This window comes from Lathyrus oleraceus, chromosome 2, assembly GCF_024323335.1.
Source record: "Lathyrus oleraceus cultivar Zhongwan6 chromosome 2, CAAS_Psat_ZW6_1.0, whole genome shotgun sequence".
Taxonomy (NCBI): Eukaryota; Viridiplantae; Streptophyta; class Magnoliopsida; order Fabales; family Fabaceae; genus Lathyrus; species Lathyrus oleraceus.
In genome coordinates this window covers 350,976,076-350,987,482 of record NC_066580.1, presented here as the reverse complement: position 1 = coordinate 350,987,482, position 11,407 = coordinate 350,976,076, and the positions used below count along the sequence as shown (strand labels likewise).

The following is an 11,407-nucleotide window of genomic DNA, read 5'->3' as shown; positions in this document are numbered from 1 at the left end:
CAGATCCCCCGGAAAACCTCAGAGAATGGAACATACGCAAAGTTAACGACCAATGGAACTTTAACCCATGGAAAAGCTTCGCTAGATCTGAGTGTCGCAAATGAAAGCATCGCCAAGATCATATCTTAACTGACGATGTGATGCCAACTGAAGAAAAACCAACTCGTAATTATATGGCTTGGTACAGATCAGTTGAATTTGAGTTCATCGCCGAGGATATGTACCTATATGACCCGCACCATGCAACTTACACACAAGAAGGCTCAACATCTAACCCCCAACAACATTGTTAGACCAGCTACTCACAACCCCATATCCATCAAAATTTTCGATCCATAAACACAAGCCTACAACCCTAACATGTCAAACACCCAACCACAATACCAAGAGCATACCTCGTACCACCATCAACAAGTAGATCATCATTAAGACACCCAACATCGCTATGTACCCAACACATCACCCTATCATAGCCGCCTTAGCCAAAACACTCAACGATCATGTAACACCAACCGTCCCTCCTCCTATTATAGCCAAGAAGCCCAAACATCTCAAAACCAAAACCTTTAACAACCATATATCTACCAAACACCACAACAATCATTTCAACCTTTCCTCGACACATCATTCACACCAATGTCTCCCTTCAATCGTCCTGATCGCCCTCCAACAACTCAAACACAACCCAACTATTCTGGCATGAGTCATGAACTCAGCTATGGCGGTACCCCTTCGATGCATACACAAGACTACGTTGATTTGTCTGACTATCTCAAGTAATCTTCTGCAGTTGGTGGTGATGTTCCTAGGCCCTCAGATACTCAAACACCTAGGGTGAATCATCAACGTGCGTTAGGACCACAAGTCCGGGTAGCTAGGGGATGTGGGACCGGAGGTCAGTTAGGTGATCTCAGTCATCGGCATTAGTCTTTTTTGTGTAAACGCATATTAATATTAATATGAATTGATCCGATTTCGATTTTATCTAAAATGTACAATGTTTTTCAAAAAAAATTACGAAACACACACATATGCTAGATCAATTGGTGCCTCCTTTAAAACTTAACACACATGTGCCAATTGGATTGACAACACTATGTGCACTAACCAATCCAATTAGCGTCTCCTCTTTAAGTTTAAGAGCAGATGCCAATTCATCTAACGTCTCCTTTTCAAAGTGGAGTATTTTGGGAAATAATCTGAAAAGTGGATTATTTTGAAAAAAAATTGAAAAATAAGATTATTTAGATAAAAAATTCAAAAATTTCTGCATTCAGTATTAATAATAAGAAATTCTGAAATTTTAAATTATTTTTCATTTTGAATTCTAGAAAATTCTATTTAATATATTTAATCAAATAATAATTTATTTAGCTATTAATTCATAAATCAATTGTACCTAAACACTGATATTTTACGTATAACCTAAAGCTGCTCTCATAAGATATCAAATTTTGTACGAACAATTCAAAATCAACACAGTTGGGAACACTTGGTGTTTTAATATTCATGAATATGGTTGGAATTGGATTAAAGCCACAACCTCATTCGTTGTTTCATCTTGTTCTAGCTGTTACATTGTTTTCATGTTCAGTTCAATCCTTGAGGTTCGATTTACCATCTGGATTCTCCAAATGCATCTCCGAAGACATCAAGAAAAGTTGGATGACGGTTGGAAATTACTCAATTGTTAATTCAAACGAGGGTCAACCTTTACCCTCGGATCACACCATCGCTGTTACGGTATTATCGATTGATATCTAATTTATAATTGAGTAAAAAATAACAATAATCTGATTTTAGGGTTATTAATCTGATTAAATTGTTGTTGTCGATGATGATTATAGGTGTATAAGTCTGGAGACACTACATCACTTCATTATGCAGAACATGTTCGATCGGGACAGTTTTCATTTGTGGCACAAGAAAGTGGTTACTACTTGGTGTGTTTCTGGGTGGATTCAACACGTGATTCTGGAGTAACACTGTCTATTGATTTTGTGTGGAAAACTGGTGTGGTTGCTATGGATTGGTCTAAAATTGCAAAGCAAACTAACGTTGATGTAAGTTAAATTCTCATTTTGAGTATTGTAATATTTTTAAGTTGAACTTTTTAAAAATAATGCATTTTGATATTTTAGATTAGTTATAGAGACAAGAAATTATCCTATAATTTAGGGATGGACAAATTTTCTTGTTTTTATTTATTCTTTAATACCTGTTTTTGTCTAATTTCATGATTAGTTTGTAAATCAAACATGATCCAATAACAATTGGCATATGCAACTTGTTTTTTAAAAGCTATGTGAAATTGGTTCCATTAACTTCAGTTGAACATCAGGTGCAGGTGCAGAGTCCCGGATTCGAATCCGTAATATATTATTTATTTATCTTTAAGTGAATTTCAATCAATATATTATTTATTGTTAACAAAGTGGCCGTCTTTGCTAAAGTTTGTTAAATACTGTATATGTCTTTGCTCCCTCGATGCATGATTCATTTAAAATAAAACAGTGTTCTAAAATAAATGATTAATTTTAATTTTTAATATATATTTTTTAAATCTATCCTCTAGTTAATATTACGTTCACCATTTTCAATATTTAATAAAAAATATACTTTAGTGATTTCAAATATATTTTATAGCATTGTTTAATTTCAATAACATGTTGCAGAGAATGGCAAGAGAGGTACATGTTTTGCATGAAACTGCATTGTCCATTATGGAGGAGATAATTTATCTTCGTGAACGGTAAGTATCTTTTTGATATTTATAATTCAAATTGTAGCAGAACCGTCTTAAATTTCTAAAATATTTGTGTTTGTTAATTATAATTCTACCGTGACAAAACATATAGATATTCAGTTTATTTTTATTTAACATGGCAGATGTATTATAAAATTTTATTTACCCACAATTTTGTCATAAAAAATTTAAAATTCGTTAAAATAGCATATCTTATATACTCGTAAAGAGAGTTCTGATTTTTGGATACATGACTTTTATTTTAATTGACAACTGCTTTTGAATTTTTATACTTTTATATTTCAGAGACGAAGAAATGTTAGATTTCAATTGGACAACCAACACCAGAATGTTATGGTTGAGTTTTGTTTCATTTCTTGTCTGCTTCTCAGTAGCTGGGTTGCAACTATGGCATTTGAAGAGCTTTTTTAAGAAAAATAAAATCCTATAAGTTTTTGTTATGATTTAGTATGCAATTTATTTTACATGCTCTGTAAGTTATCTATGAGTTATAGTGGTTTCAATTTACAGGATGAGGTTATTCCCTTTTCAGTTAATGGAAAACAATAAGCTAAGCAATTGTTGATTATCTTTGTTTTGTGAAGTGTCTAAGCTTGGAAATGTATTGATCTTGATTTTCTCCTTTTTCAAGTCTCTATATCAGTCTCTCAACTATATACACATTATTAGTACTAAAGAATTTACTCTTTTTATATATATTGATTATCACAACCAAAAACTCTATCTCTCACAAAATTGGAATTTTTTTTTTTAAATATCCAGAAATTTAAATTTTTTTTCAAAAATACACCACTTTTCAAAAAAATTACGCAAATGGTCATTTTTGGCCATAAATTACACCTAGGCGCCACCCTAGTTGGCGCCTACCCTTAATGGGTAGGGCAAGTCGCCACTAGGAGTGGCGCCTACACCCATTTCCTTTTTTATTTTTATTTTATTTTTTTATATGTTATATATATATTTTTTTAATTTATAAATTTATATTTTTTATTAATTATATTAATTTATATTAACACATATATGTAAATAAAATTATTTACAAGATATATATATATATATATATATATATATATTAATTTATATATATATTAATTTATATATATATATATATTAATTTAATTTATAAGTAATTAATATTATTTGTAAATTTTTGGAAAAAAAAATTAATTTATATACGTGTAAATAAATATTTATACACATGTAAATTAAATATATATATATATATATATATATATATATATATATATATATATATATATATATATATATATATATTATATATATATATAATATATATATATATATATAAAGATATGATAGACAATATCTTTAAAGATAAAGATAAAGATATAAAGATAATAAACAGAAAATATTTTTATTTAAATAATAGACAAGACAAATATTACAAAGATATGATTAATCACATATGATGCGGTCCCTAGTACGATCCGCACGGGGGAGGTCTAATTACTCGCCTAGACGGTTCACGTGGTGGTGGTGCTTCCCTATTACCACCCCTTGCCCTAACGCGTCCCCTTGCCGTTTGCCTTTGTGGTTGGGTCGAAGTCCCTTCAGTGCTGTAGGAAAGACGGGTCCCCTCTGCGCCCTCAAAGCTTTGTCTCGGTGGGACAAACTGACTACTGCTGGGTGCACCCTCGAATTGTGGTCTTTGGTAGTTTAGGGTTGAATCGGGTTGGCCAAAGTACAATGTTTATTGTGGTGTGTAGTAGTCCTGTTGGTAGTCCTCTTGTATACCCGTGTCGGGACTAGGTGGAGGACTGGAAGACCTCGGGACATTGTCGTGATGGAAGTGTTGGGATTGGTGGAAGTGGGGGGATTGATATTGTGGTAGGTGTTGGGACTGTTGATGGTGGTGGGAATGTTGAGTTTGGTGTTGGTAGTCTTCATGGTATTGGGGTTGAGTTTGTGGTATGTATTGTTGATTTGGTTGGGGGGTGGACATGTGTTGTGGTGGTTGTTGTTGGTAATATGGTGGTGGTGGTTGTTGTTGGTAATAAGGTGGTGGTGGTTGTTGTTGGTAAAATGGTGGTGGTGGTTGTTGTTGGTAATAAGGTGGTGGTTGTTGTTGTTGGGAATACTGTGGTGGTTGTTGTTGTTGGAAATATGGCTGTTGCATCCGGGGATCGTCCAAATAGAACGGGTCAGACACAATCATTTCTGGATTTGTATTTGCTCTATACCAATCCACATATTCCCTTGTCGGCTTCATTTCGTTGGGCGCCACCGGAAATTGTAGAACATAGTGGGCACGGTCTTTCCACATTTTACGAAACTCCTTAGCAAATTCCTTCCAATTTTGGGCATACCACTGGTGGCTGACTTTTTTTAGATGCCAAGGTTCCATAGACATTGGGGGGCCTGGGATTTCTTGATGCATTCCGAATTGAAGCTTGACACGGTCACTTTGGTGCATCTCCACAGTGGTGAACCGCATTATGGCCGTTTTTGCTGTCCAAACAGCTGCATCTTCGGGGTTGGGTTGATGTTCCAATCCCAAATATGGCCTCCAAATAAACTGCAAAGAAAAAAGTAAATATGTTATTTATCGAGAATGCATGATATTAATAAATCAGTTAGAAGCTGAGTGATTTAGTGGTAATACATCTTGTGCTCGGAGACGATCCAAGAGTTGACGATAAAATATAATTTTATTTTTGGGGGTAAGACTGTAATCCAGTCCGGTTGTAATGAACCTAAACAAAAAAGATAAATAATATTATTTACAAATATTTATAGAATAAATATACAAAATAAAATAACATCATAAATTTACCTAGTTGCGTAGGGGAAGGAGTAGACATTAGGATTTTCTGGGGCTAGCCTCGGCAATCTCCACCACCCCCATGTTTGGAGCAAAAAAGCACATCCAGAAAATGTACAATGCTCATTTTGTGCATTTTTACACAAAGAGCTATATAGGAATGCTAATACTGCAGAACCCCAACTATATGTGCTTATTCTATCAATGTCCCCGAGCAAACTCAAGTACATAAAGTTTATGCTATTTCCCGTCCCTTCGGGAAATAGCAAGTTCCCAAACAATAGCATAATGTAAACCGGGTTTTTATGACTTTTTCTTGTTCGGAGGATTCCTCAGTCAAAGTTATGGAGTCGTGGTACAATTGTAGGCTAGATAATTTAATACCCTGACCCCTTGCTTTGGCAGACCCCTCACCCTCGACCAGATCTACCCCCAACATTTGAACACATATTTGGTTAGGCTGTTGAACATTTCCGGTCACAGGCTTACCATCTATTCTAAGACCCAAAAGCATGTACACGTCCTCTAATGTGACGGTACATTCACCAGTTGGTAGGTGAAAAGTGTGTGTCTCAGGTCTCCAACGTTCACACAGAGCCAAAATGAATTTGACATCAATTGTGGCATTTACGACATGCATAACATGACCGAAACCCGCACGCTCTATGTAAGGTACGCACCATGGGTCTGGATAAGGCATTGGGTGTGAACGTTGACGAAATTTCTTGGGATCCTTTAAAAACAAACAATATAAACAATCATTAGATTGGACTTTTAAAAAACAAATTACAAACATACGAATGAGGCAATGTTCAAGAAAAACTTACGAATGAGGCAATGTTTGCCCTAGTGCCTCTGTGTTCTTGGCCCATGGTAAGAAGAGACATGACTGCAATGTAGAACGAAGCTTGGTGGATGAGAAGTTTCGCCAGAGTTCTCTGAATAAAAGTGTTAGTGGTTGATGAAAACTTGCAAGAATGACCCTCTATTTATACTCGTTTTCAAGTAGACTGAATATGCAAAAATGTGACAAGTGTAAGGCATGCGTGGTAGTGTTGGCATGCATTGGTGCAAACTAGGTGGGAGTTGTCTTGTCTTGGGGAAGACTTGGTGGAATCTGATGATGCAAAAATGTGACAAGTGTAAGGCATGCGTGGGAATCTTGCAGAATAGGTGCAGGCTAGGTGGTAGTGTTGGCATGCATTGGTGCAGACTAGGTGGGAGTTGTCTTGTCTTGGGGAAGACTTGGTGGAATCTGATGATGCAAAGGTGTGACACGTGGAAGGCATGCGTGAGAATCTTGCAGAATAGGTGCAGGCTAGGTGGTAGTGTTGGCATGCATTGGTGCAGACTAGGTGGGAGTTGTCTTGTCTTGGGGAAGACTTGGTGGAATCTGATGATGCAAAAATGTGACAAGTGTAAGGCATGCGTGGGAATCTTGCAGAATAGGTGTAGGCTAGGTGGTAGTGTTGGCATGCATTGGTGCAGACTAGGTGGGAGTTGTCTTGTCTTGGGGAAGACTTGGTGGAATCTGATGATGCAAAGGTGTGACACGTGGAAGGCATGCGTGAGAATCTTGCAGAATAGGTGCAGGCTAGGTGGTAGTGTTGGCATGCATTGGTGCAGACTAGGTGGGAGTTGTCTTGTCTTGGGGAAGACTTTGTGGAATCTGATGATGCAAAAATGTGACAAGTGTAAGGCATGCGTGGGAATCTTGCAGAATAGGTGCAGGCTAGGTGGTAGTGTTGGCATGCATTGGTGCAGACTAGGTGGGAGTTGTCTTGTCTTGGGGAAGACTTGGTGGAATCTGATGATGCAAATGTGTGACACGTGGAAGGCATGCGTGAGAATCTTGCAGAATAGGTGCAGGCTAGGTGGTAGTGTTGGCATGCATTGGTGCAGACTAGGTGGGAGTTGTCTTGTCTTGGGGAAGACTTGGTGGAATCTGATGATGCAAAAATGTGACAAGTGTAAGGCATGCGTGGGAATCTTGAAGAATAGGTGCAGGCTAGGTGGTAGTGTTGGCATGCATTGGTGCAGACTAGGTGGGAGTTGTCTTGTCTTGGGGAAGACTTGGTGGAATCTGATGATGCAAAGGTGTGACACGTGGAAGGCATGCGTGAGAATATTATTTAAAATAAATAATCAGGTTGTTTAAAAAATAATTAAGCTTAAATAAAATTGAATAAAAGAGGTTGTTTAAAATAATCAGGCATGCGTGGGAATATTATTTAAAATAATTAATCAGGTTGTTTAAACACATAATGGAAAAAAGAGGTAGTTTAGTATTGGAAGTGTGATATTCAGTATTGGAAGTTCAAGAAGTTTAAGTTTTTGGTGGAAGCAAAGCTAAAGCTGAGACTAAGTTCAGACTATGTGGAGAATACATTTGATGGATAGGCAGTACACGTGGCAAAATTATTACATGCATGCAGCTCCACGTTGCCTGCAAGTTCTTGCATGCTTTACACGTGTCCAAGTTTTGCATGCGTTGCTCTTGGGGAAGGCTTGGTTGAAGACATGCATGCAAAGATGTGTCGGAATCTTGCAGTATAAATATTCACACACATTTTCACAAAGGTATTCACAATATCTTCACAGCAACCTTCACAAAACCTTCACAATATCATCACAAAACCTTCACAATATCATCACAAAACCTTCACAAAACCTTCACAATATCTTCACAAAACCATCACAATATCTTCACAAAACCTTCACAAAACATGGCATCTTCATCACAATACAAAATCAAAGCTCACGTCAATGGTGAGACTTATGAATGTGATATGTCTGGCTTCCTATTTAGAAACACCGAATGCACTCGTTTTTGTCTAAATAGAGAAGCTGACTTCTCTTATCTGAAGAAAAAGATTGAGTCCAAACTAAGACAACCCGTGTCCCAAATTTTTTATCAACAACCTTTTTTTTCAGAAAACAACTCTGTCAAGTTTTATAAGTCATTGATTCAAAATGACATGGAGACAAAATACATGTTTCGTAACCATGAGTATTCTGGTTACGAATACATAGTGTTGTACATTGTGTTGGAACAATTTCAACCAACTCAGAATATTCAGTCACAGGTTATTGATCCTGTGATTGATGACGAACAAGATGTTGAGCACCACGTTGAAGACGATGTGGTTGATGATGCTGAAGACGTGGTTGATGACTTGGTGAACCGTGATTCTGAAGACGAAGACCAAGTTCAAATACCTATAGCGCAACGCTACTCACCGCCTGCGCACTTCACAACACTTAACTTGGGCAAGGATGAGCCCTCATCAGATATGTTCTACAACCCATATATGAGGTCTGATGAGGACTTAAAGAAGGGTGACCAATTTCGGACCAAGGAAGAGTGTCTGTTAGCAATAAAGAACTGGCACTTGAAAAACTGTGTTGACTACGATGTTATCAAATCAAATCTGGAAAGATACGTTATTGTATGCAAAAATCCGGAGTGTGGGTATAGGTTGATGGCATCGTACAAGAAGAAACATAATGCGTTGCTGATAGGGTCCATTTCTCAAGCTCACATTTGCGTCAACACCAACATGGCACAGGATCATCGCAAACTTAGCCATGATATGATCTGCCATTCCATATTACCTCTAGTTGAGGCTGACCCGTCACTGAAGGTCAAAACAATTATCTCCCATTGCGTGGCTGTTTTCAAATATACACCGTCATACAGAAAGGCTTGGTTAGCGAAAACCAAGGCAATTGAACTGGTATACGGTAACTGGGAGGAGTCATACAAACAACTACCACGCTACCTGGCTGCACTACGATTGTATTCACCTGGGACGGTTTCTATAATGGAGACCTTGCCGGCACAATCCCCTGACGGAACTCGTCTAGAAGGTAATGGAATATTCCATAGACTTTTCTGGGCATTCCGTCCCTGCATCATCGGTTTTACATTCTGCAAACCACTTGTTCAAGTCGATGGAACTTGGCTGTATGGGAAATACAAAGGATCGTTACTGATGGCGGTCGCACAAGATGGAAATTCTAATATTTTCCCAATAGCCTTTGCATTGGTAGAAGGAGAAACGACTGCTGCTTGGAGTTTCTTCCTTAAGAATCTCCGAACGCACGTGACTCCACAAGCTGGCATCTGTGTGATTTCTGACAGGCACGCTTCTATAGACAGTGCATACAATAATCCAGCAAATGGTTGGCATGACCCCCCGTCTACCCATGTCTACTGCATTAGGCATATTGCTCAAAATTTTATGCGGGAGTTCAAGGATAACTTCTTGAAGCAACATTTAATAAACGCGGGGTATGCATTAAACCAACCTGGATTCCAATACTACCGCCGGGAAATAGTGTTGGAAAATTCTAATGCAGGGAGGTGGATCGATAATATCGACAGAGCGAAGTGGACTAGATCATACGACGATGGGTGAGGTGGGGCCACATGACAACAAATCTGGTGGAATCAATGAATGGCGTCTTTAAGGGCATACGTAACCTCCCGGTAACCGCATTGGTGAGTGCGACCTATTTTCGGATGGCAACGTTGTTCGTAACAAGAGGCAGGCGCTGGCATGAAGTGTTGCAGACGAGTCAGGTATATAGTGATGCCTGCATGAAGTTTATGAGGCCGGAATCTGCCAAAGCCAGCAGCCATCGGGTTACGGAATTCGACCGCCATGGCCACACTTTTAGTGTCAAGGAAACAATTGACCACAACCAAGGGCTGCCCAGACAAGAGTATAGGGTCCTAATACCAGACCGTTGGTGCGACTGTGGTCAATTTCAGGCCTATCGTATGCCTTGTTCCCATGTCATTGCAGCGTGTTCACACAGCCACTTCGATGCATTATCGCTAGTGTCTCCCATCTACAAAGTTGCAACATTGCTCAATGTATACGACAATCCCTTTCCGGTGGTAGCATTGGAGGCGTATTGGCCAGAGCATGACGGGGAAATTGTTTGGCACAACGAATCAATGCGGCGGAATAAAAGTGGTCGCCCAAATAGCAGGCGCATTAGAACTGAAATGGACGTCGCAGAGAAAATGCAGAGGAAGTGTAGCATATGTAGACAACTAGGGCATAATAAGAACAAATGTCCATATCGTGGATCTAGTTCCACAACTTAGTTTTCATATTCATAAATCTGTGTACCAATGCTATTTATCATTAAAGCTTACTTTTTATTCCAAATAGAAGATGACACTTGAACAACAAACACAAACATCTAACATTACAACACCAATTACTAAAACAAAAACAAATACTGGAACAAAAACAAGTACTAAAACAAGAACAAGTACTAGAACAATAACAAATACAACAACAACATGACAAACAACCATTAAAATCTAAGAAATTACAACAGTTAACACTATGTCGTCTGATCCATGCATCATTTGGATGCAATCAATGTCGCTTTCAACTTCAACCCACCAACGTATCGTTTCTCCAGTTTCAAATGAGAACCTTGTTCTAAGCCTCTGAATCCTTCTGATGACTTCACCAGGTTGGTAATCTCCCTCTAACCAAGACATCAAGGACCTTTTTAGTTGGTCCAACGAACGGATGTTCCAAAATTTCATCTCCATTGGGGGTTTCAAAGGCGAGAAAATAACATGCCCATCCCTTTTTAAGATTACTTGTTCAGGATCCGGGCGCCTTGATGATGTTCGCTGCCATGACGACGGTCTTGGGGATGCCATGAACTCAACTTGATAGAGAAAGTGGTGAAGAAAATGCAAGGAAATAACACTTTATTTATAGGAAAAGATCTGGGTTGTACACCAATCTACTTAACCCTAATTAGTGTCGCACTTGATAAATTAACCTTAACATGATTAACCCTAATTTTCCCAAATATTTATA

The 11,407-nt window shown here is 38.1% G+C and overlaps 1 protein-coding gene across 1 annotated transcript; it reads left to right on the top strand.

The window, feature by feature from the left end:
- The first annotated feature begins 1,404 nt into the window (after positions 1 to 1,404).
- LOC127121415 (transmembrane emp24 domain-containing protein p24delta9) lies at positions 1,405 to 3,387 on the top strand. The gene is made up of 4 exons (XM_051051913.1): positions 1,405 to 1,743; positions 1,848 to 2,063; positions 2,676 to 2,752; positions 3,053 to 3,387. The coding sequence occupies exons 1-4, from the start codon at positions 1,510 to 1,512 to the stop codon at positions 3,195 to 3,197; spliced, it is 672 nt and encodes a 223-aa protein (XP_050907870.1). The 5' UTR covers positions 1,405 to 1,509; the 3' UTR covers positions 3,198 to 3,387.
- The last annotated feature ends 8,020 nt before the right edge of the window (positions 3,388 to 11,407 follow it).